This window comes from Malurus melanocephalus, unplaced genomic scaffold (assembly GCF_030028575.1).
Source record: "Malurus melanocephalus ecotype Western Australia unplaced genomic scaffold, MMel_1.1 scaffold_325, whole genome shotgun sequence".
NCBI classification, from domain to species: Eukaryota; Metazoa; Chordata; class Aves; order Passeriformes; family Maluridae; genus Malurus; species Malurus melanocephalus.
In genome coordinates this window covers 382966-406196 of record NW_026623557.1, presented here as the reverse complement: position 1 = coordinate 406196, position 23231 = coordinate 382966, and the positions used below count along the sequence as shown (strand labels likewise).

At 47.6% G+C, this 23231-nt stretch overlaps 1 protein-coding gene across 1 annotated transcript in view; it reads right to left on the bottom strand.

Moving 5' to 3' along the window:
- Nucleotides 1-518: 518 nt before the first annotated feature.
- Nucleotides 519-23231, bottom strand: part of SETD1B (SET domain containing 1B, histone lysine methyltransferase) — a gene marked incomplete at its 5' end in the record, with an annotated part of 43236 nt that continues 20523 nt past the window's right edge. Inside the window, 12 exons of the mRNA XM_057377795.1 lie at nucleotides 519-1559; nucleotides 2218-2355; nucleotides 2830-2949; nucleotides 3052-3183; nucleotides 3416-3582; nucleotides 4942-6495; nucleotides 8270-8734; nucleotides 9366-9495; nucleotides 9676-9893; nucleotides 10685-10772; nucleotides 11663-11833; nucleotides 14806-15576. Coding sequence (XP_057233778.1) covers nucleotides 1386-1559; nucleotides 2218-2355; nucleotides 2830-2949; nucleotides 3052-3183; nucleotides 3416-3582; nucleotides 4942-6495; nucleotides 8270-8734; nucleotides 9366-9495; nucleotides 9676-9893; nucleotides 10685-10772; nucleotides 11663-11833; nucleotides 14806-15576 — 4128 coding nt within the window. The remainder of the gene's footprint in view (nucleotides 1560-2217; nucleotides 2356-2829; nucleotides 2950-3051; nucleotides 3184-3415; nucleotides 3583-4941; nucleotides 6496-8269; nucleotides 8735-9365; nucleotides 9496-9675; nucleotides 9894-10684; nucleotides 10773-11662; nucleotides 11834-14805; nucleotides 15577-23231) is intronic.

Below are 23231 nucleotides of genomic sequence, written 5' to 3'. Positions count from 1 at the left end.
ACTGCAACCTTCACCTCAGCACATCTATAAGGACAAAATATATTGAGAAATAATTTCAAAACATGCTTTCCAAATTTAGAGAAGCACTGATTTCCATGCTATAGATGGGGGGGGACAGGATGGCTCTCAGGGACACTTTCACCATGATTTTCTGGAGGGGTGGGACCACCCCAGGCTGAGTTACTGAGTAACAGAGGGAGGAGAGCAGCAGGGCACTGCTTGCTCCTATCACAGGAAGCATCTCCCACATCCAAGGACAGAGCAAATACTCCCCATAAAACACTGGAAGGGCAGAGAAATGCAGATGGGAGTGAGAAAAAACAAATCTGAGACACGCACCAGCCTGTGCCATCCACGGGAAGAAAATCCCACTACCAACRTGGGCCACAGTCTTTGCTTACAGCAGGGCAGGGTTTCTACTGAGCTGTCCACCCAATTTCTGCCTCTTCTGCAAGCAAGACAGACCCATGTCCAAGGAATGGGCATCCCCAAAGGCCACACTTTGCTACAGCTGACTGCAGTACCCAAGGATTTCTCACGTGCAGGCGCAGAGGCTTTGATCCCCCATGGACCAGCATGGCATAAAAAATGAGAGGAGCCCAAGGAGGGGAGCTGAGCTCTGGCTGAGCTGACTCTGCCCCRGGGGTCTGGCTGAGGGGATTTGTTCAGGCTCATCCCTATGGAAAAGGCAGGACAGTTCAGCTCTAGTCTCATTGTGGACACATCTCTACACACACACACCCAAACACACACACGCACTCATTCACACACCCTCAAGCCTCTGGCTTGCTCTGTAACATCAACCTTACATTTATTTACAGCTTACTCTGAGAAATCTGTGCAATTTCAGCCAATCAAGCTCCCAACAAACCCTATATGGCATTTTCAGTCTCTGCTTCACATTTAAACGTTGAATGTCTTTTTCAACCAACAAAACTGATGAGAAAAAGGTAGCAGCATTTATGAAAAGGTGAAGGTTTACAACAATTAAAATAAAAAAAAAGGTACCATTATCCCATTATGGAGCATTACTGTAGGGACTGGACAGAGAAGCTAGTGTTTGGGTAGAYCATGCCACAAAAGGTAGCCACCTTTTTGTGTGCGTGTTGGATCTGAAAAGGAAAGAGCACCTGAAACATGAACAGTCCTCGTAAGCGTGTGCGCTTTTTGCATTCACTCGTGATCCTGGCAGAAGTGAGAAACTTGCTTGGTTTTCTTCTCTTTTTCCTCTCTTTTTTTTTTGTAAGTATTTTTTTGCTTTTAAAATTTTTTTCTTCCTTTTTTCTGGTTTTTTTTTTTCCTCTTTTTTTGGCAAAGTGCAACCACACCTGGTTACCACAGTTTTGACATGGCCGAAGGTGCAAGTGTGACGAGAAACCTTGAGTTCAGTTCAGGGTTCCCCTGCAGTTCTCAGAGCCACAGAGACACGGGATTTTTACATCCTCAATGGGAAACTTGTAGTCGTAGGTGATTTCCTCATTCACATTGATGTGCTGCTTGGAGTAGATAACRATCTTCTTCTGAGACTCCACCGTGATCACTTTAGCATAACAATTTGGCTGCAAGGGTGACAGAACAGGTGATGATGTAGGTTCCCACAAATTATTCCAAGATAAAATAAAACCAGGCTGTCCTTTACCCACACAGCCCCAGCCTGGACCCAGGGCAAGCCCAGGGAGGGAGGTGTGAACCCAGAGAACAGAGCAGCCCTCCTTGTGCTGCTCCAAAATACCCACAGTGTAGTCATTTGTGGAGCAGAAGAGCCTGGATGATGCTCCCCCAAATTTGTTACAGGTTAAGAGCAGCTCAGTGCTTAACAATTAGGCCAGGGAGGCAAACCTGAGTGCAGACTGCAGCACAGAGCAGGGGGAACCTGCAGGGAATGTTTTCCCACGTGGACACTAGGAGACTGCTCCAACAGCTGCAATTTGCTATGTTTTAAGGAAATATTTGTCAGATTTGCCTGCTCAATGTCCATCAGGRTCCCCCAAGACAGTCAGGAGGATTCTTTGAGTGCACTCAGACTCCCTGCATGTTCCATTTCTCAGGTCTCTCCAGCCTCTTTACACTACATTAGACCCTGGTGAAGCTCATTAATATTTAATCCCAACCCTGTGACCCCCTGCCACTTCTGAGCACCCCAATCAAAGCTGGCAGGGACTCCCCGTGTTCCTCAGCGTGTCAGGGAGCAATGACACCCAAAACCACAATACTCACATTGCAGCTGTGATTGATAAACCTGGCAAAGTTCCCACACTTGGTGGCATCRATGATGGTGTCGTGGTCGACTCTGAACATGTAACTGCTGCCGATGCCCTCGTCCTCGTATCGCTTCTCACGCATGTCAGCGATGACCTGCAGGAACCAGGCAGGCTCAGGCCAGGCTAGACAAGTGCCCTGTGAGCAGCCACCTGCACAGGGCTCACCTGAGCTCTGCTTGTGCCAGGCAGTGTGGATTTACATGATCCCCACCACCCCAAGAGAACACAGACCTAACTGGAAACACAAAGCTCAGGATGGATTCTCCTGAGTGCTCAGTTTCTATGGGCTGTTGGAAATCCCACCCTTGTACCTCCAGATCTCTATGAGAAAAGGTAGCAGCATTTATGAAAAGATGAAGGTTTATAACAACAATTAAAAAAAAGGTATCATTATCCCATTATGAAGCATTACTGTAGGGACTGGACAGAGCAGCTACTGTTTGCATAGACCATGCCATAAAAAGTCTCACATCCCAACCTCTGCCCAGCCCACGGACACCAACCCTTGCTGTTCTACTCAAGGACTTTTTCCAGGRTGGTTTTTGCTCAGATTTTACCCACAGCTTACCTGTCTGATGTTCTGACCCACGTATTCAATCACCATCTCATCAGCTGCAATGGGCTCCATGGCAAAAAGGCCCCAGTCGTGAATGTGGCTCTTGCAGAATTTTAGTTTTTTCTTCCGGAACTGCGTGAAGAAAACACCCCAAAACCCCAAACTTGAATTAGCCYCAGCACAGAAAGGGAAAGGATAACTCTGGGTCCAAAATCTGCAGCAGGGGTGACGTACCTTGAGCTGGTTGAACTTGAGCAGGTCACTGTCACAGCTACCAGTGAAGGAGGAGAGGAGCCTGCGCTGCTCCGATCGCCGCTCGGAACCAGCCCGGGTGGAAGCGTGAGGTTGGGCAGGGATGCTCATACCCTGAGAGGACAAATGGGTGATCAAAGMTGACCCAACACCCCACAGGCTCCTGGGGAGCAGCCCCTTGTGCCACAGAACATCACACAGAACACTTGACATCAAACACCAACACCTCCCACGCAGCCCCAGGACGATCAACRCCAACAGCTTGCCAAAAGGCAGGAAGAACCTACTGTGTGTGACAGAGTGTAAAACCAAATCCCATTCACACCTGAGGAGGACAATTCCTCACCTGTGTGTCAGCTGGAGGCTCCTCTGCGAAAGCTCGGCTATTGTTGAGGTATTTGAGTTTGTCCTTCTTATCAATTTTGTAATAGCCTTCGCTCCGCGCGCAGCCCGTCACGTGCTCCCGCATCCCATCATCCCGCTTCTTCTTCTTGGGGGTGGAAAAGCTGGTAGGTGCCAAGGAGTTAAGGAGAAACACGGCCAGAGGTGGGTATCAGACTGAATTTGTTACAGTTGWACAGAGCTAACACTGGGAAGGTGGAAAATGAGGAAGGTTTTGAGGGGTTGCAAAAAATAACATTATTGAGATGCTCCTCAGCCCAAAGGTCTCTCACCAGCTCTGGGAAATCAGCTCCTTCTGACACACAGCACAAACCTGCACATTTGAACACTCCTTCAGGGCTTCAGGGAAGGAAAACCTTCAGGGCTTTGGCTCCTGGAAGGACAGTGGAGCTGTACTRCTGCCAGCTCACCTCACAAACAAAGCCATGAAGGCTTTAACAATTGAGATTGACCCAAAAATGCTCCCTGTGAGGTAAAACATATCCTTGACAGAGAAAATTAAAGCAGAGGGATCATAAAAACCGAAGAGGTGATGGCCTCAAAACCAGAGTGCTGAGGGTTTGCTGCAAAGCAGGTGAGCCTGCAGCTACTTTCACACTTGTCGAGCAGTGTGGCACAGGATGAACTCACAGGGATTTTTAAATGGCTTTAAAAAGTGACAGTAATTTTACTGTTACAATATAATCCTTATCAAACAGGGAAGCAGATTTATTTACACTATGGGTTTTGTGAGCTGTCACTGTTTTAGGTGGTTTGGGCTTTTTTTGGTTTGACTTTCCTGTCTTGCAGGAAGCAAGGGATGAAGATATCTGATCTTCACACAATCTCTAGCTACACACAAGGTGGTGTGTTTGTCTTCTTCAACACATAAACCTGTACATCCTTCCTAAAAACAGCACTGCAGAGTTCTGAGGTTTTTAGAACAGTCTTGAAGGCTCTGCTCTGGAGATCACTGCTGGTGGCTGCACACACACAGAGCCCTGATGTGTCACTTAGAAACCACTGATTTTATCAATGTTTCAAACTCAAAGCAAGTTAAAGCTGCTCGAACCACTAACTCACTGTTTTGGGCACAGATGGTGAGATTATTTTTACAGCAAGTATTAGCTCCAAGTGAAAGCTTTGTATTGTGCAGACTAGAAATTCCACAGGCAAGCTGGAAAAAAAAAATCTGGTTACATGCAGACAGAAGCTCCTTGAAGTAGGAAGGAAACCTTCCCAGAAGAGGTGCCTACAGACTGTCCTGCAGTCCCAGACTGAACGTGCAGAGGAAACAGCCACTTCTRCAGTATTTTTGTACTGCAGCTTCAGAGAATAAAACAGCCTAAAATGCCCTGCTCATCCAAGCAATTGCTATTCCTGCAAGTAACTGCTTCTCCACCAACAAAGAGCCTTTTGCATTTTAAGTCCTACCCAAGAGAGCATTTCGTGCATCTCACACGTGCTGCCAACGGCAGTGACAAAGGATATAAGGATGGAAAACCCACARGGTGTCATTGAGCCAGTCCATGCCATTGTCCTGCTGCAACAAGCGGTCGTATGTGATACACATGAATTTGATATCCTCCTCATCGATGCCCCCGTTCCAGATATCGTACAGAATGGTCATCTCCTCAAACTCGGAGCGCGGCCGGAACTGCGGCCGGGGTGGGGAATAYTCGGGGGAAGGGATCACTGGGAGCTCCTCAGACTTCTTCTGCCTTCGCCACTGTCTCTTAGGTTTTGCGTGAGCTTCTTCTTCCTTGAAGTCTTCATTCCACTGGTTCTCCAGTTCCTTAAATGGCAGTTTCTCTGCAACTGTCTCAGCTGCCATTTTCTCRTGGAAACCGTCATTCCTGAAGTCCAGGGTGACGGCTTCAGGGTCTTTCAGTCCATAGTAGGCATCAGGATGTCCACTCAGCAGCTCTTTGCCCACAGCACCTTCCACCAAGGCCACTGGCACGGGAGGAGGTTCTATGGTTTTTCCAGGGTACACATCCAGCGAGAGGACAGAAGGTGGGGACCGCCTGGGCCGGCCCGGCCTCCTTTTGGGAAGAACAGAAGGTGGAGGAGGGGGAGGAAGAATAGAAGCCCCAGGGGGCACTTCTGGGGAGAGCAAACCGGGTTTYACTTCTGCCTTGCACTCCTCGATGGGCATTCTTCCATCTCCGTGCATGCACGGCAGGCCTGCTACAGGTATGGGCTCATCGGGTGGCAAACCCATGTCCATGTGGAAATCTGCTTGTGGGGGGCTGGCAAAAGGGATGGGGGAAGGAACACTGTTCATGCCGATGGGATGGGAAGCACCAAGAGGCTCTTTAGAGGTTTTCTCCTCCAGCTCATCCTCTGACTGTTTCTTGCCAGGCAGAAGGCAAGGAATGGTAGCACCAGCCTCTGGGAAAGTAGGTGTGAAATTGAAATCTCTGCCAGGAGTCCGAGGAATGCCACTGTTAATGCCAGGAGATTGGGATGGGTAGGAAAAGGGGCTCCCTGGGACCTGAGGGGAACTGAGGGTCAAGCTGCTYCCTGTGAGGGGAGCGTCGCTTCCTGGCGTGGCTGGAACAGTGTCCGTGCTCTGCGACTTCGCGAGGGGGTGTGAAGACTTGGCCAAAATGTCCCGCCCAGGAGTCCTAGGAATCTCCTCTTCCACGGACGTTTTGGTCACCAGCAATTGTTCGGGGAACTTTTCAGGAGGGACTAAAGGTTCTTCCTTGCCGGGAGTGGATGGCAAGGGAAGCATGGAGGATGGCACCTTGTGGGCTGGAAGCAGAAGAGTCTCGGTGTCTGAGTGGATCATCACCTCCCGCCCCGGCGTGCGAGGCAGCCGCTCGTCCTCCTCCGCTGCCGACAGCGGCTTCGCTCTAACTCGACCTTCCAAGCTGCTGTCCTCAGACTTGACAAAGAAGCTGCTCTTGCTGGGCACAGGTTCTCCAAAAACTCCCACTGGAGTAGAGATACAGAGCACGGCCTCCTCATTTTGAGATTCAGGCTTTGGACCTTCCTGCACCTCCGGCTCCAGCATGGAAGTGGGTTCAGACTCTTCCTCTGGAAGGGAAAAGAGAGGAGAATCAGGAGCTTTTCCTCCACTGGGATATCTGCCACTTGCTAGTAAAGGCATGTTCAAGATGCCACAATTAGAGAACAGCTCAATTCCACTGGGAGGCTTTAAAACTCCAGTGCTTTACATTTTGGAAGCACGGAGTGTAGAGTAATTAGACACTACCACAGACTTTCCTAATGGACCATAAAAAAACCCGCACTATTAATTTGAGGATTAGCTACGACACAGAGCAGAACAGAAGGGTTTTCTGCTTTCAAAAGCCCTGACAACCTTTTGTACAGACATTAAAGGAACGAGCGGATCGTGGGGTGAGGACTTTGGAGGAGAGCTGTCAGAGCCTGGAGCTATCACCTTTTCTAATGTGGGAACTAAACTAATTGCAGGCCAAGGAGCACCCTCAGCTCTCCAAGGAGGGATCCGTGAAGGGAGGAGCAGAACACTCCTGAACAACACATGAAGGGAATGGGAAGCCCTTGTAATGGATGAGGAGACACTCAGGTGGTATCAATGAGGCAATTTATATGCTGCTCTCCCTGCAGCAGCCTCGTTTATCTGCAGTTTATTTACCCACTTAGGGCCAGGTCCAAAAGGAATCAACGGTGAWTCTTGTTAGGCAGYTCAAAAGGACATTTTCAAGTGGGAGAGTGAAAGGAGGTGAAAATGCCTGGAGAGCTGGAAGGGAAGGATTCCCCTTTGTGCTGAACCAAGCAGAGCTGCTGGAGAGGGGTCTGAGYCCTGCAAGTCCTGTATGACAGGGCTGGGCTGCTCCAGAACAATGCTGCAGCTCAAGCTTGTTCCCACAGCTCACCTGGAAAGCTCCTTACACATGTCAAGGTGCTTAAACCCAAATTCATGTCCTTTGTGCACACTGACCTGTTCTGGGAAGGATTCCTGCAAAACCAGTTCCTCCTTGCCTTGCCCAGTTTAAAATTTTACATTTTTTTGACTTTCAGGTTTTGCAGCAGCCAAGGAGCGATGCCCTGTGCAGGGACTGGATTTCCAGCTCCTCAAGTGGCAAAACAGTGCCCAGTCCTCAGAGCCAGTGCTGCCCAAGGCTCCACAGCAGSCCCCACCAGATGTGCCCTCCCTGGGGGCTCCAGTTTGAACTTTTAGATTCCCCCCAGCTGCCAAGTTTGTTGAGCTTTATGCATCCCACTCCTGTTGTAGTAAAAGGTTTCCAGTTTCCCTGGGTTAAATACAACTCTGTATTGATTGAAGACAATTTCCTTCTTCCAGAAAACTCATTTAAAAGGAGTAGGTGACAAAAAAACCCCACAAACAATGTTAGGAACCATACAAAACTCTGAGACTCCACTCACCTGCCYCATGCAGCTTCCCAGTCACATACTGCTTTGATATTAAAATAAAAAAGAGCCAGTAGTGACATTCCTGTTCTGTTTTAACGTTTTTCTATCTTGAGCTTCAGCCACCACACCACCCGATCAGTCACCCTCAGATGATGACAACTGTTCAGTTCCTGTAGGACTCCAACTAAACTGGCCCAGGATAAGGTTCTGGATACAGTAACCACAGTATTTTTAGTAGCAGATGGCTCATGTAAAGCTCCTTACTAGGAAGGAAAGTTCAGCACAGACCTCTTTCCCTGTACAGATAATCCCTAGCCCTAGCTCTAGCCTAGAGCCAAGACTGGAAGAATAAAGAGAACAAGGGAAATACAAACCCATACATATTAGATACTGGGAGAAAATTTACTTGGAAATGTGGTAACAAAACTCCAAAGAGCATAGAAGGGCATACCTGGCCTACAGATGGGAGAGAGTGCACATTTTGTCTCCTGGTCTCTTTCCAKAACCAAGTGTTTCAGCGTTTCAGCAGCAAGAGATGCCCCTGGGACTTGGCCACACTCACTTTCCCCTGCCTTGATTTCTTCACTGCCTTCATCCTTCACTGCCAAAGCTGGCTCAGCAAGTCCCAAGCCTGTTGCATCCATGTAGTCATCCACAGGATACAGATCCAAAATAGTCTCCCTTTCATCATCTGGAAGCTCGTGACTGGCAGGTTCATGCTCTGGCTCAGCAACCATGGCTTCTCTGCCTTGATCTTCAGCCACCTCTTCCTCCTCTTCCTCCTCCTCATCTTCATCATCATCATCRTCATCCTCATCTTCATCATCAGAGTCTGAACTTGACTCGAATTCAGAGGAATCCTCACTTTCATCAGATGATTCAACTTCAGCCTTGGAAGACGAGGGGCTCGCTACATCTACAASAACAAATTGCCATTAGTTTCTGGCTTCATTAAACCATCAGGGGCAAATATCCCTTCCACTAAAGACTGTGGGAACAGCACCAACAGCAGCATGTGGGTTTTAAGRAGTGGCCTCCCAAGTTATTTATTTTTGCAGAGATTTATAAATCCTGTCTCTGCCTGCTTACAACAATCACCATCCCACAGGCAGTTTCAGGAGCACGGCTCCTGGAAGTCTCCTGGTGCATTGTATCTTTACTAAGATTTTCTGCTGCCTTTACACACAGCTTTAAAAAGTGGAAGCTACCACCTTCCAGAGCAGGAACTGATTGATAGGACAGTTACCAGCAGCCAAATTACCCTTATTTGAAATCTGGTTGCTTTTCCTCCCAGCCACTCCTGTTTCACAAGCACACACTTAGCTGGCTTTGAGACCTCTGCCAGGTTGGGATCAGGTGGGGGTTGGAGAGCTGCTGTAAAGGGGCACAATGACTGTGGGATCATGGAAACCTCACAGGGAACAGTTAAAAACATCTCAGTGCATTACATTGTGTAAAACWGCCCACCAGTGAAAGGAGGTGCACAAGGAACAGAATCAGCTCTCAAATGCAAAAAGGAGACCACAATTCACCCTGGAGCTGCTCACCCTCCTCGGAGTCCTGCTCCTCCTCCTTGTCACTCGTGTCTATGCCTGTCTCCTCCTCATCATCTTCATCCTCRTCTTCATCGTCATCTTCATCCTCATCATCTTCATCCTCCTCATCCTCCTCTTCCTCCTTTGCAAGAAAGCATTGCCAAAATTGAACAGTGCCTGACTGTGTGACCTGGCTGCCAGTGACTCTCRGGGAGGCTGCTCAGAGAACCTGAAGAGGCCGTGCCCTTCCAGAGGTTCTGTGAGGGCAGACCCCAGCAGGAGGGGAGGACTCATCTCCTAGAGCAGTCACAAACCAACACACCTTGCCAGGTGCTGCTTTCACCAAGCCTCCCTCCTCTTCCTGCTCCTCTTCCTTCTCCGAGGAGGACTCTTCCTCTTTCYCTGATGTCTCATCTCCCTCTTCTCCCTCGCTGTCGAGCTCCAAAGGCCGCGCCGGTCGCCGCCGCAGCCCCACTGCCTCTGCATCCTTCTTTGACAGGTCAGATGTTGTATCAGAAGCATCCCTGTCCCTCTCCGACTCTGAGGAGCAAAAGCAACAGAAATTACCATCAAATATCTTGGAAGGGAGGGAAAGAGCTCCCTACATAATGGGAACATTTTCTCAGGGAAGATCAAAGTTAGGAGCAATGTGGCCATGTGGTGTTAGGGTCCCCAGCTTACAGGGACTTGTTGATGGCACAGTGCTGATGGCAAAATGTGGGTGGCCAAAGTTGACACTCACTAGGCAGAGCAGACAGGAGACATGGCATGATGAGGTCAGAACAGATAACCTGAATTTAATGCTTCTTTTGTTTTATTTTCTGGTTAGTCTGAATCAGCTTTAACATTAACCCATGTTTTCATGCAAAACAAAGGGTATTCAAAGCTTTGTCTCCTCTTTACTCTTCCCTGGTTATAGGAAATCTTAACGTGATTTTTCAAACAGATTTTTTTTGGTAAATAACTTTGGTTTCTTTTTCAAATCAAATGCAGAGCAGACTGTTACATGCACGTCCCAGGGAGCTGTGAGCACACCCCAAACAGCCCATGAACCCATCTGAGCTCCTTCTGCTGGRGCCCAGCACGGCTAAAATAGGTTATGAGTTATTCTGAAAATGTGGGTCTTAAACTTCCCACCAGTGAATTTCAGCTAATTGCACCCAGAGGGGCCATGTCCCAGCTGATCAGAGCTCTGTCAGGAGCAGGGTTTGGCTCAGATCCTCGACTCTGTGTGGAACTGTAAGCAGCACACTGCTGTGAAGTTTAAAGGGATTCAGCTTTTGTGGGGTTTGCATCTGCTCTCATCTTTCAAACAAATGCACTTTGCAAACCTTCATCTTCATCATCCACAGAAGTAGAGGGCCGGATTCTCTTCTGATCTCCTGCTGAGGCAGCTTCAGGTGGCTCCTTTCTTTTCACCTGAACAAAAGACACAATTAGCATTTCTGAAAGTTTGGAAACAGCAGAAATCTACTTCTTAAGCAAATTGCCACTTCTTTACTTTGCTGTGGTCACTTASASAAGAAACCAAAGGCCACTTCCCAGYTCTTGATCTCTTTATTTGCTTGCAAACAGAATTTCACTCTGAATGAAATTCTACCCCTTCAATTTGCATGAAAACATGCTGGGTACCAGCATGGTGCATGTCATCACCAGCTACTTTGAGCAGGACAGACAAAACTCTTGGCAAATCCATGTRTCTGAGATTGTAGCAGAACAGAAATGAGAGCCTAAGCCCAAGGCATCTTAAAGAACCTCAAAGARAGTTTTACTCTAAATAATGACTGCAGAATCTCTCATCCCAAACCTTTGCTTTGCACCTTCTGTGCATTCAGAAATCCTAATTTCAGGGAAGCTTTCCCTACCCCACACTTTAAGATACCTTTATTTTTTATGCAAATGCTTTTAAAAATAGATACCCTGTACTTCTGAGGAGACAGAGTTTAAGCAAACTTCAGGTGAGACTCAAGCTGCCAAACCTGAAATCAGACATTCCAACCAAAACAATAACTGTGTAAAGCACTATCAGAATAAGAGTATTTCTATGGTCATGCTGAAACACTGTGCCCTAAACACAAGAAACTTTTCCCTTGCAGAGCAGGAAATCAGATTCTTTACAATCCATACAGGTAGAGGATGAAAAGCAGAGGCTGGGACAGAGGGTCCTTGCTGTCCCTTCTGCTGCCAGAAGCAGCTCTGTGAGTGACCACCAAGTGGAGTGAGGGCTCTGGACACAATYCCAGMGAKGTYTGTCCTCCCAMAGCTYCTCTGGGCAAKGGCAGCACAAAGCAGATGGTTTTTRTTCTCACCTTGAAGGATGGCAGGCGGATGGCCCCTCGTAACCCGATGCCCAAGCCGATGGCCTCATATCCCAGCCCTTCTCCTTTGTTCCAGTTCTCCAGAAGACAAGAGGCGATTCGATCCTTTGGCTTTGGYTTTTCCTCCAGTTCTCCTCCAGACTTCACTGGAGTGAGAGACGCCTGCAACAGAGAAAGCACATTTGAGAGGGGAAGTTTCCTGGGAAGGACACAAGCTCTGAAAACCATTTAGACAGTCGTGGTTTGGGAAATATCACTGCTCTGCCCAGMATCAGCTCCTCTGAGGGCATCTGAAGGTGCCCCACACCTGAAAGGAAAAAGAGCTGCAATAACAATACAAATAATTTATGTGTGCTTCAGCAATRTGTTATCAAGCTTCCTTTGCTAACCCACAGAACCAAAAGCAACTCCAGAGCTCCCAGTTGGGAACACCTTCCTCCTTTTGAGAGTAAAGCCAAATATAGTGCGTTAAAAATCACACACATCCCTGTGTTTCCTTAGCAACCACAGCCCAAGTCCACAAAACCCGTCAGAAGGCTCCAGTCGGGAACAAGAACATCAAAATATTTAGGTGAGACACCGAAAGGTCTACAAAATAAACACACAACCTCAACAAATCCCTTTTAACMAGAGCTGAGGTGTGAAGGAAGAGCAGGAATTCAGACCTCTGCAGCCGTGGGTGAGCCTGGAGAACGTCACACACGGTGGCACTTTGTGCTCTGCCCAAACCAGGGGCACTGCAGGTGACACTCACTCGTACCAGCCCATGGCACAACACCCAAAGTTTCTGTTGCACGCCCTGGCAGAGCTCAAACGCTGAAATGGGCTGGAAGCACCACAAGCTCAGCTCTCCTGCTATGGGAATATCAAGGCAAGAATCCAAGGAGCAGCACTCCGTGGCCAGGGATGACTGGTTATTCCTGGCACTCTGCTTAATGGATCTCACTCAGGCTTTCAAACCTAAACCATCCCTGGATTTGGGAACAAGGAAAAGCTTTCCCCAGCTCAGGCAGAAAAGRTCCATGGAATGTGCTGCCTTCCCTAGCAACGGCTCCTTTCAGGGACTTTTCCTCTGCTGAGGGACATTTCCTCTGCAAACCCCTTCCTGGGACAGCCAGCAGTGCCCCAGACCACCAAAACAAAAAAACAAAAAAACAAAAAAACCAAGCTTAACTTTTCACATTTCAAGCTTTCCTTTCACAGCTTTCACCTCATCCATTTTCCACCCTGCCTTCCTAGAACATCAGCTTCATCCTTGAGCCTTCCCACCCTTTAGCTATGGAATGATGCCTCTTGGAATTCAATCGGCTGCAACAGTTGGCTTCAATCAATCAAATAATAAATAAATCAATCAATCAATCAATCAATCAATCAATCAATCAATCAGCTGCCTTTGTTGGAATACAGCAGCCAAAATCAGTGTGATGGCAAAGCACAACAGGAGCTGACCTCCAGCTGCCACCAAGAAACCCAGTGGCCTCATCCTCACACATACACAGACAGCAGCAATGGGAAGGTACAGTTTAAGCTGAATACTCATGTTTTGTTTTCTGCAAAAGCAGGCAGCTTGTGCCTGAGAAGGAATCCTATCCCACAGCAATACTGGGGTGCCCAGTCCTGGCAGAAAGGAGGCTCTGAAATCTGTGAGATTTTTCTGCACACAACAGTAACATGTGCCCTGGGGCAGAAACAACTCTGGCATCTCTGTTCCTGGACAGAAAGCACATGTGGTTTTCCATGCAGCAATTTGGTATTTTCAATTACACTGCTGACATCCCAGGTAACCTGTRGCAAGGACTGTGGTAGAATCAGCTTCCCCTCCCAACAAACCCCAGGAGAGGGAAAAACACACCAAAAAAMCACACCAAATCCAGCCATAGCTTGGGGTGCAAAAGAGCCCAAAGATCTGCCTCAACTTGCTTCTACTTCTTCACCACAGATGTCTGGTTTAAAACAATTTCTTGAGTATTTCAGTTGCTGTTTTTGTAACTATTTGCTGGATCTGTTTTCCTTCATTGCCCTGGAAACTCAGGGGCCTCCTCCAAGACTGTCAGCCACGCTTGCTGGCAGGAGGARAAGCTCTGAGCATTAGTCAGGAGGAGAGGGACGGGGTTTCTGCTGCACGTCACGCCAGCCAGCTCTAAGCCAGAGCAAATTACACTGTCATAAAACAGCTGTTAAGCAGCAGCATTACCAACCTCTCCAGAAAGCCAAGGAACTCTCCCAGGCACCACAGTTAACACACAACTGGTTTACAAAAAACAGGTGGTGAGGATACTGCTCTGAAAACTGCCATCTGAAGCACAAGATCTGCCTGCAGGCTGTGGTTTGTTTTGTTGTTTTTACAGTAATTCACTGCAATGGCAATTTTGAGGTTTGCATTAACCTTTCTGTAGTGTTAGGTTTTTTGAGTAGTGACAAATTCACCACACATTAGATSACAGAGCTGTTTGCTGGCTGAGGTACACTTCAAATTGGGTGAGAAAAGGATCAGAGGATTCATGCAAAGCTGTTTTCTCAACTAATCCCTAGAACTCCTCGTGTATTTGGCCAATGTTCAGCTTTTGAGTTAGTTGCTGCCTTGTATATGCACTGGGGAGAGGGGAGAACTGGAAATACCCACAAATCTCATTGCACAAAGAGGGGGAACACAAAACAGAGGCTTGGTGGTTTCAAACACTCCTCTTGCATCTGACTCCAGTTTTTTGGACTAAACTTCAGCTTCCTCTTGTACATGAGAAGCCTTTGCATATCTGTCTCAATCTCAGGGACATTTCCTCTGCAAACCCCTTCCTGGGACAGCCAGCAGTGCCCCAGACCACCAAAAACAAAAAAAATCACCAAGCTTAACTTTTCACAATTCAAGCCCTGAAAATACTGCAATGAGAAGGAAAAGGGAAAGGAGATGAGGGGAAGGGAATRACCCTGAACTTTTGAGGTGTAAGAGCAGCCCCTCCACCACTCCTGAAGACCTTCCTGAAAGGAGCACTGTGGAGAGGACTCTCCCACATGTTGGAGCTCTGTCTGCAGGAGCAGCCAGCCCCATCCTGTGGCTCCAGCTTTGACAGGAGCATGCCAGCTCCCCCAAGCAGGAAAAGCCTCCACACTGCCCTACAGGACACAGAAAAGCTTACCTTTGCCAGACGCTCCTTCTTGTCCCACCAGTCATCGAACGCCCGGAACGCCACCACTTCCACCATCTTGCGGTTCAAGTCCCTTTTCATGATGGCCTTTAGCTCCTTCACTATGACCAGGAGGACTCCATCCACAGTGGCTTTGTGGGGATCTTCCTTCTTGGGCTCATAACCCGGGGGTGGAACCGAGGGGTCGAATTTGGGYAGCGGTGGCCACTGCTGCCCACGGGCGAGCGCGGCTCCCATGGAGAACGGGCGGTAGGGAGGAAGGTTCACAAACTGCATCCTGCCCGCCATGAACGGCGGGTACGGGTACGTGTTCTGCGCCTGCATCATGCGGCTCAGCATCTGAGTTTGCATCTGGAACGACATGGGCATGCCGCCCCACTGGTTGCCCAGGACGCTGATCATGTCCACCTGCATGACCGGGAACATGCCGGGATGGAACGGGGGCAGCGGGGGCAGGATGTGCGGCGGAGGGACCCCGGGCGGGGCGGGCAGCGGCGGTGGTGGCACGGTGACAGCCGGGTGAGTGGGTGGTGGAGGTGGGGGCAGCGGAGGGGGCATCGGGAAGCCTGGCTGAGGAGGTGGTGGAGGAGGAAGAGGAGGGAATCCCGGYGGGGGCAGCGGGGGGATTGATGGAGCCATCACGGCCGTGTTGCTGACAGAGGAGTTCACCACGATGGTTTTGGCACATTCCGCGCTGGTGATGGGCGCAGGGTTGGTCTCGTCGTCAGAGATTTCCATGTCCTCCCCTGAGGAATGCTGACCCTACCACAAAAGAGAGAGAAAAGGTGATGAGCACATTCTCTTTACAATAAATACCACAGTGCTGGGCTGCTTCAAACAAAAGCTAAGTTTAACACACATTTTAATTGGGAACGGAGAAAAGCCAGCGATGCTCTGAAAAGCCAGGGCCCACTGAGCAGCTGGTGCCTATTGAAGCTTTTCTCTTCCGTGTCAGACCTCAGGAATCAGARAGGTAAAAGCTTTCTAAAAGAGCATCAGCATCAACTGAACAAAACCCTCAGCTTCTGTGGAGCAGGAGGAATTGGTGAAATACACACAATCCAAGTGTCCTTCACTGTAAGATACATTATCTCTTATTTGCATCTAGCACTCACAGGTGCATTACACCACAAGTTTTCATTCCTKAGTTTCTCCGTGTACAAACAATTACCTTGTTTTTAATTATAATCCCTGGCTCCTTTGCTGTCAACTCCTAACCTCTAATTGTAGAACGACAATACCTCCACATGGTCGCTCCTACTAAAAATTGTCTTGACTAAACCACAGCAATTCACACAGGAAAAAGAACCCCAAATCTGGTTAAACTGCTTTTAAATACAAAGTCATAAATGCTGGGATTCAAAGACATAGCCTGTGTCGTGTTTTGGGACAAAATGAATACTTTACTAGCCACAAGAAATAGAGACTTACAGAAAATTGTAAAACTATGTCCTACCTCTGCTGCCAAAGAGATGGAAACTGGATTAAAACAGAGGATGCCTGCTTGCTCTGAAGTCTCGAAGCTGCCTGACTAGGTCTTGTACAATAGAAACACCTCAGGAACTACCTGCACCCTMAACAGCACATGGTCACACCTGCACACTGTGTCCTACAGGCATTCCAGCCTCGAGGTGTCTCCAKCACCAAGAATTCACACGTATGACTGTCACATCCGTCAGGTATCAAACCCCTAATRTGAAATACAGCAACCAAACACTGCTGCAAGACACATCCACACACTGACAGTTTACCTAGGAAACACAGAAGGGGGTGAAAAGTGGAAGTTCTGCAAAGAGCTGCCGAGGAGCAGACTTCGTTGGCAGTTTTCACACTGAAGCTGCTGTTATTTGGTTCTTAACCTGTGAATTTTTTACTGGGGTATGCAAACAAAAGCAGGAGCAGCTGAGTTGACTGCGMTACAAACTGTCGCTGTGTGAAACTGAGCAACCACAACTATCCAAATCACTCCAAATGTTTCCCGTTTTATCAAAGGTCATCTCAGCTACAGCAGCTACCACCAGAGAGCAGGCTGAGCACGAAGCTTGCAACAGCAAATGTGCAAATCCTCCAGTCCTGGCACCTCCCCTCATTCCTCTGCTGCAGCACCAACTCAGCGCCTCTCGCAGCGCCTGGGACACCCCCAAAAAGCCACTCGTGGTTTTAGTGCCCAAAATGCCCACCAAGGAGACACCATTCACCTGGCAAACCCTGGGCAAGAGCTATGGAGCCCTGGTATTGGTGATGGAGAGGGACTCCCCGTAGTCACAGTCACTTTAGTTCATCTCCACACACMGGGAGGACTCCAAGGGCTGGTTTGTAAATCCTAAAATGATCAGCTAACAAAGAAATAGAGGTGATAACCCACTGAAATCAAATCTTTACAAAACCCAGTTGTATCACACCTTGAGCTGCCCACATGTGGCTCACACTTCTCAGTGGGTCTCACACCCTGAATCCTCTCCCAGCTGCTCTACTGCGGTCACGTCCCACGCTGAGGATGAGAGGGAATAAAAGGACATTCTGCAGTTTCAACTACTGCAGCTCCASTGAAGAAGAGGAAGAGCAAGGATGGCTGTGGCAGGTGTAAACAAGATTCCTTGAAACAGACCCTGGTTTTCAGTAAGTGAGCACAAAAGGCCCTGTTAAAAGCACTGGCTCCAATTGCAAACTCTGGATGATGCTAAAGGTCGGCATTGGATGGAGAGCCAGGAGTGTTCAGGCTACCAAAGACACAAAATCAGCTTCAAGTTCACATTCACCTCATCTGATGGGATATGGAGAAAAGTCACCTCATCAGGCCTCAGGGGAGCAGCAGCACTAGGCAGTGTCAAGTCAATAACCAGGGAGTTTGAAAGATGGGAAAAATTTTTTTTTTTTCACTTCCAGTGCTCAGATGGGTCTACAGGAAGCAACAACAGATTCCCTACTTCCTACAATGTTGGGCTGACAACTCACCTCCACTTGCACACAGTCTGTGCTMCAGTTTTATCCTAAGCAAGATGGATAGGGAGAGAGAAAGAGATTAAATGGCAGGGAGAAAAAGATCAGAAAAGGCACGGGGGGTAARGGAAAGAATCACAAGGTTAGGAAAGAGGTCAAACCAAAAGAAGATCATCTACMAGGAAGTCTTTAAAGAAAGTTAAGAGTAACGAATATTTAAAGCGGATGACTTTCCTGTAACTGCTCATATCTAAGGGGGAAAAATGTAGGCACCAAGTGAAAGAGATCAAGGTACAGAGAGAAAAACCAAGGGGAGACATAGAAAGATCTTCTGCTATTTGAATTTCTTTTCATTCACCTGTCTGAACCTGGATTTACTATGGTTGCTACCAAATACCTCTCAGGGTAGAGCAGAAAAGCACCTGTGCTGTCCTCTCAAAGAAACTGCCTTGTAGCTGGCCTCCCTCTTTGCTCTCACAAGCAGAAAAAAGTGAGCTGATGGATGACATACATACTGCTATGAGAATGTCACAGCCATCACTGTCAAAAGAACCTGTGTCAATCAGTCCCAGAGCTCACCTGCCTGTTTCTGAGGTCACCTGGTACAACRCCACCAAAAACCTCCCTTCAGCCCACTGAGAGAAAAGCCATTTCCAGCTAAATTAATTTGTGCTGCCATCTTTACTTTGGATTAATTAAATTAAGAGTTAGCAAAACAGGTATTTAATTATACGCATGACACATTTTTCCAAAGGTTCTTTAATGATGCAAATTTGTTGGGAGAGATTCATGTCAGCGTAACTGGTTATAAATGGCCTCATTCACTGTTCACCCAAAATGTTAATTGTCACCTTTAACACCACCACAGAGCACAGAGACTCTTAAGTTAAATGAGGGAAGGAATATCCTGGGATGCCACTCTTGGATCTGCCAGAACAGTGACAGGGGAGAGCTGCARGGTATCGATCCCACCTCAGAGCCATCCCCAGCATTTCACAAGCAAATGGTAATACCTCCAGAAAAAAGAAAATACATCCTAATATCTGCATGCAGAGCTGGAAGCTGTGAGGAGGCTGTTCTACCCCTGACACCAGCACTGATTGGGACCCTCATTTTACACTGTTCAGGACCTTTCTTACACGCAGAAGAACTTCACATCCTTCCATTTCCTTTTAAAAGGCCATCTGATAAAAGAATTTACTCAGAATTTCAGAACATATTTTGAATACCATCAGCCTGCAGCTCATTTCACTTGACTATTCTGCTGGGTACCAAGTAACTTACTTATATTTGAGGCAGGGAATTGTACACTGAACACAGCAACTACTTTGGCATTACCTGGCTGAGCTCTGGTGCATCAAAATAATGAAATGCAGGATCGATGGCATTCAGCACAGTACAAGGGCATCAGCCTTCATGTTTTTCAATAAAGCTAGAACTAAAATAAGAAAGGACTCTTAGACAAAAAAGTTTTCCTAAACTTAAAACTGGTTAAAAAGTCTTTACTTGGTTTTGGATTAAGTCCATCCATGGGTTGAAAAAAATTCACAAGTTATCATCTCACACTTTATCCTTAGAAAAAAGTAAGGAAAGAAAAGTCTTCAGAGATGAGGAGGAGAGGACAGCTGACCAAAAAGGTCARACACCAAGGCACAAACAGAGTCAAGAACAGACTCCAGGTCCCTCTGACCTCCTGTAGCCCAACTCCAGCTGCCTCCCAATGCTGGGCTCACAGCAGGGCCCTCACAGCCTGTGCTGTGTTTGACAAAGGAAACAGCTCTAGGGCCACGATTCCTGGGAGAAATCAGCTCAACTTCTCTAACACACAATTCTCTTCCCAGACTCCCTCAGCAGGGCACGTTACAGAGAACAGGATATTTCAAATCTGCCACATTTCTTATGCCACCATCCAGAACAAAAATGAAGCCTGAGGACACCAATCAGCCACTTGCAACTCTTCCTCCAAGAGAACTTCACTGAAAAAACTCCTTTCAAGTTTGACCCAGAGAATCCCACCATTCACTTTGCTAACAGAGTAAATACCAAACACTGCTTGCAGCCCAAAATCTACAAGCCCAGCAAGGGTTTTGGGGAGTATTGCTTTGTTCATTTTTAATCAACTTTAAGCTTGCAGGTTCCACACATTGGCAAAGCCCACCATCACCACAGCCTGGATGATGCTGGAATTAGGTTGCTGCCTCCTCCCCGTGGGTCTGTCAGGTTTTTCAACCTCTTCTGGGTGKCTGAAAGAGCTCCTGTCCTTCTGCAGCCATCAGAGCCCACAAAAGAACCATGGCAGCTTTTAATTGGGACAACGTTCTGGTGTTTGCACTATGATAAAATGTCCAGCTCAGTAATTGGCAAATGGAAAGATTTACATGTTACAAACCAGTGATTATAAAATATCAACATGTGTGTTTCTATCTCCAGAAAAGACTGCTAGGTTTTTATATAGTTATATATTTATTCAGCACTTCATAAGTGARCTCAAAAGCAGAAGCTGCAAACACACAGATCGCAGTGATGGACTCAATGCTSTGTCCCACAAAAAGGGGCACCAAAAGGCCAAAATGGAACAGGGATTTCTCACAGAAGGACAGACATTCCTGGGGTGTTTTGGTTTTTCTATCACAGATTTCCAAAGTAGCTCTCATTAGCAGAAGAAGAGAATTGAAGCTCTCTGTGCTGACACTAYCCCATCTGACACACGCTGTGTTGGCTCAGGCTGTGTTTTGGTCTGGTACYTGCAGCACTTTGGCACAGACAATGCTCCCCACACCTACAGGGCTGCCTAACGAGTAAAACAAGTGACAATAACACCCAAGTGCTCACTGTAAACAAACAGCACTGCAAACACCAGCCCAATTTACACCACTCACTTTTCTTCCTAAGGCCAAGAGGGAACTTTGAGTTGATATCTCAAACCACAGAAGATATTGGTCCCAGAAGAGRGGGACAGGGGTGAGGAAATGCCACTCCCAGCATTTTCTGACACCAGGAACAGAAGTAAATTGACTCATGTTTTAAGGGCAGCAGGAGAGCTGGAAAGCTGCCCAACAATCCATGGTATCATCAGAAAATCTAGTGAATTCAGATGACAAACTAAGCTAAAATGACTCCTGTAGGATGGACAGCAGTGCCAAAGWGCATCCCAGCCTCATGCAAATCCACACCACGCTTCCTGCAGGCCCTCAAATGCATTTGGGCAGCTGAAATGGGTCTCGACACTTTGAGGCCCCATTTCAGACTCCAGAGGGGATTATCCTGTCTCCCTGCAGGACACTGGAATAACATCAACACCTCCAAGRAAAGGAACGGAGCAGGAGCTTAAATCAGCATTTCCCAAAGCAAAGCCCCTGATGTGACACTGGGCATGAAATGGTCCACACAAAAAAACCCACCAAAAATAGGAGAAAATTAATGCAATTATGGAATAGGAGGGATTTGGACTGTTTTTAGTTGACTGTACATAGGAGCTCCAGTGGCTCTAGGAAATGGTGCATGGATTCTTCCTTCCAGAAGTTGAAATGGATCCTGGAGTAAGAAACACCCACTCAGGCAGGCTCTAGGCATTTCCACGARKCTAAAAACTTCTTTCAATCAGCCAYKGATGCAGGGAAGGACAGGCAACTCTGGGTGAAGCAAGAGGACAGAGATGGGCAGCCCATGTGGTGCAGTCTGAAGGAAACAAATCTCTACTGATCCAGAAAAAAGACAACTTGAGGAATGTGATCCCAAGGGGAGAATACTCAATCATCATTCAGTATTTTCAAATATTCGTTCTCTTGCCAAGACAGCACCACAGTCCAGTTTTCAACGTGGGTTTCAAGAGCCCTCTGCAAGAGCCTCCTAGGGCAGAAATCCTCAGAGTCAGGAATGAAGCCAGCAGGAAAACAGCTGCCAGATCTGCCTCAGCAGAAAGCCTGAAGAGATGAATGAGCAGCGAGGGCCAGGTTGAGGGGGTTGCTCTGTTAGTAAGTGCAWCACCTTCCACAAAAGGGATGGTTTAATTCACGTCTTTCTCCCTTCCAGAAGAGAAGAAAGTTCCGAACTGCAAACCTCACAGCATATGATGTGGTTACACTGCTCCTGTCGGCAATACCATCGAAGAAGGAATATTTGGAGAAACCAGACATTGCCCGTGGGCTTCCCATGCACAAGAGACTCTCCAGTGTCTGTGGAGGGTCCAAAACAACATCCTGGGGGTCCACATTCAGCAACRCCGAGACYGYAAACTYCCARCCATCCCAACCGCACAGATCTGAGMKGAGATGGTGTTAACATCCAACTGGRCAGGTCACAAAATGCAGTMAGAGTGTGATGTGGGGAGTCCCTGGCCCCCAGCCCGAGCTCAGGAGCTGTGTGTGCCCCCTGCAAGGCTGGCCTGGACAGTCACCCCTCCTGCATTATGCACACAAATCCGAACTGGCAGGGCCAATGTGTGCCACTTGAGGGGCGGTGTCATGTGGCCACAGTGTTTTTCATCACATATGAAACACCCTAAAATTGGATTTACCATCTCATGGAACCATGGCCTTTTCCCTCAAGTCTTAAGTAGATCTTATTAAAAGGGAAAAAAAGGGTTTCTTTATGGGGGGGAGGAGGAGGTAGGGAAAAGGAAGGAGGAAAAGAGAGGGGTGTTAACACTGGGAAGCCATGTAACAAGGCAGGCTCTTTCCACAGCAATGGTTGTTCTGGTTTCCCTATTTTAGATGGGGGGAAGGGATAGCTGAAGAGCTATTTGCAATCTAACTTCAAAGGCTTTAGTCGGCTGGGAAGCTAAGTCATGCATAAAAGGATGGTAGAGTGGCAAGAAAATACCCCCTACAGATAAATTAGTCAGGGAATGTTCTCTGCTTCTGCCAAAGACTTTCATACGGCCAGACTGGCTTTACCCAGGTAAAACCCTTTTCAGACATCAGGTTCAGTGATGCAGAGTTCTGGGAACTAACCAGCCAAATCCAACAGAGGAGCTGAACAGTCTCTCTGAAAAACAGAAAGGCAGTGGTACRCATGCAATGGGCTCCTCTGTCATTTTCTGCCACCTCAGCTATTATTTTATTGTAAGGTCTGTCCACACACAAAAGATGCAGAGCTYGAGGCTGCATCTGCTTCTCTAAAGACACAAAGAAAAGCAAGGAATTTAGAAGAAATCACACTGTATAGAGAGAACTCATTTCTCAAATGATTCTGTAATACTGCCTTGCTCTTCACACCRGTGTGCAGAAATGCACCCACATTTCTAAAGAATAGAAGGTACTTTGCAATCAGAGATAAAGGGAACTGGTGACATTAGATCAGAGTCCACCTATAAGTTAAAAAAACCAACACCCTGCAATAACTGCGTGTGCAGAGTACACAGATCCCTCACAGTTCAGTGCCAGGCAGGACTCACATGCCAGCCCCTGGCCTTACCCTCATACTTAWACCTTAGGTCAAATAGAGCCATGGATTCAGATCTTGCTACCAAGAGGGTG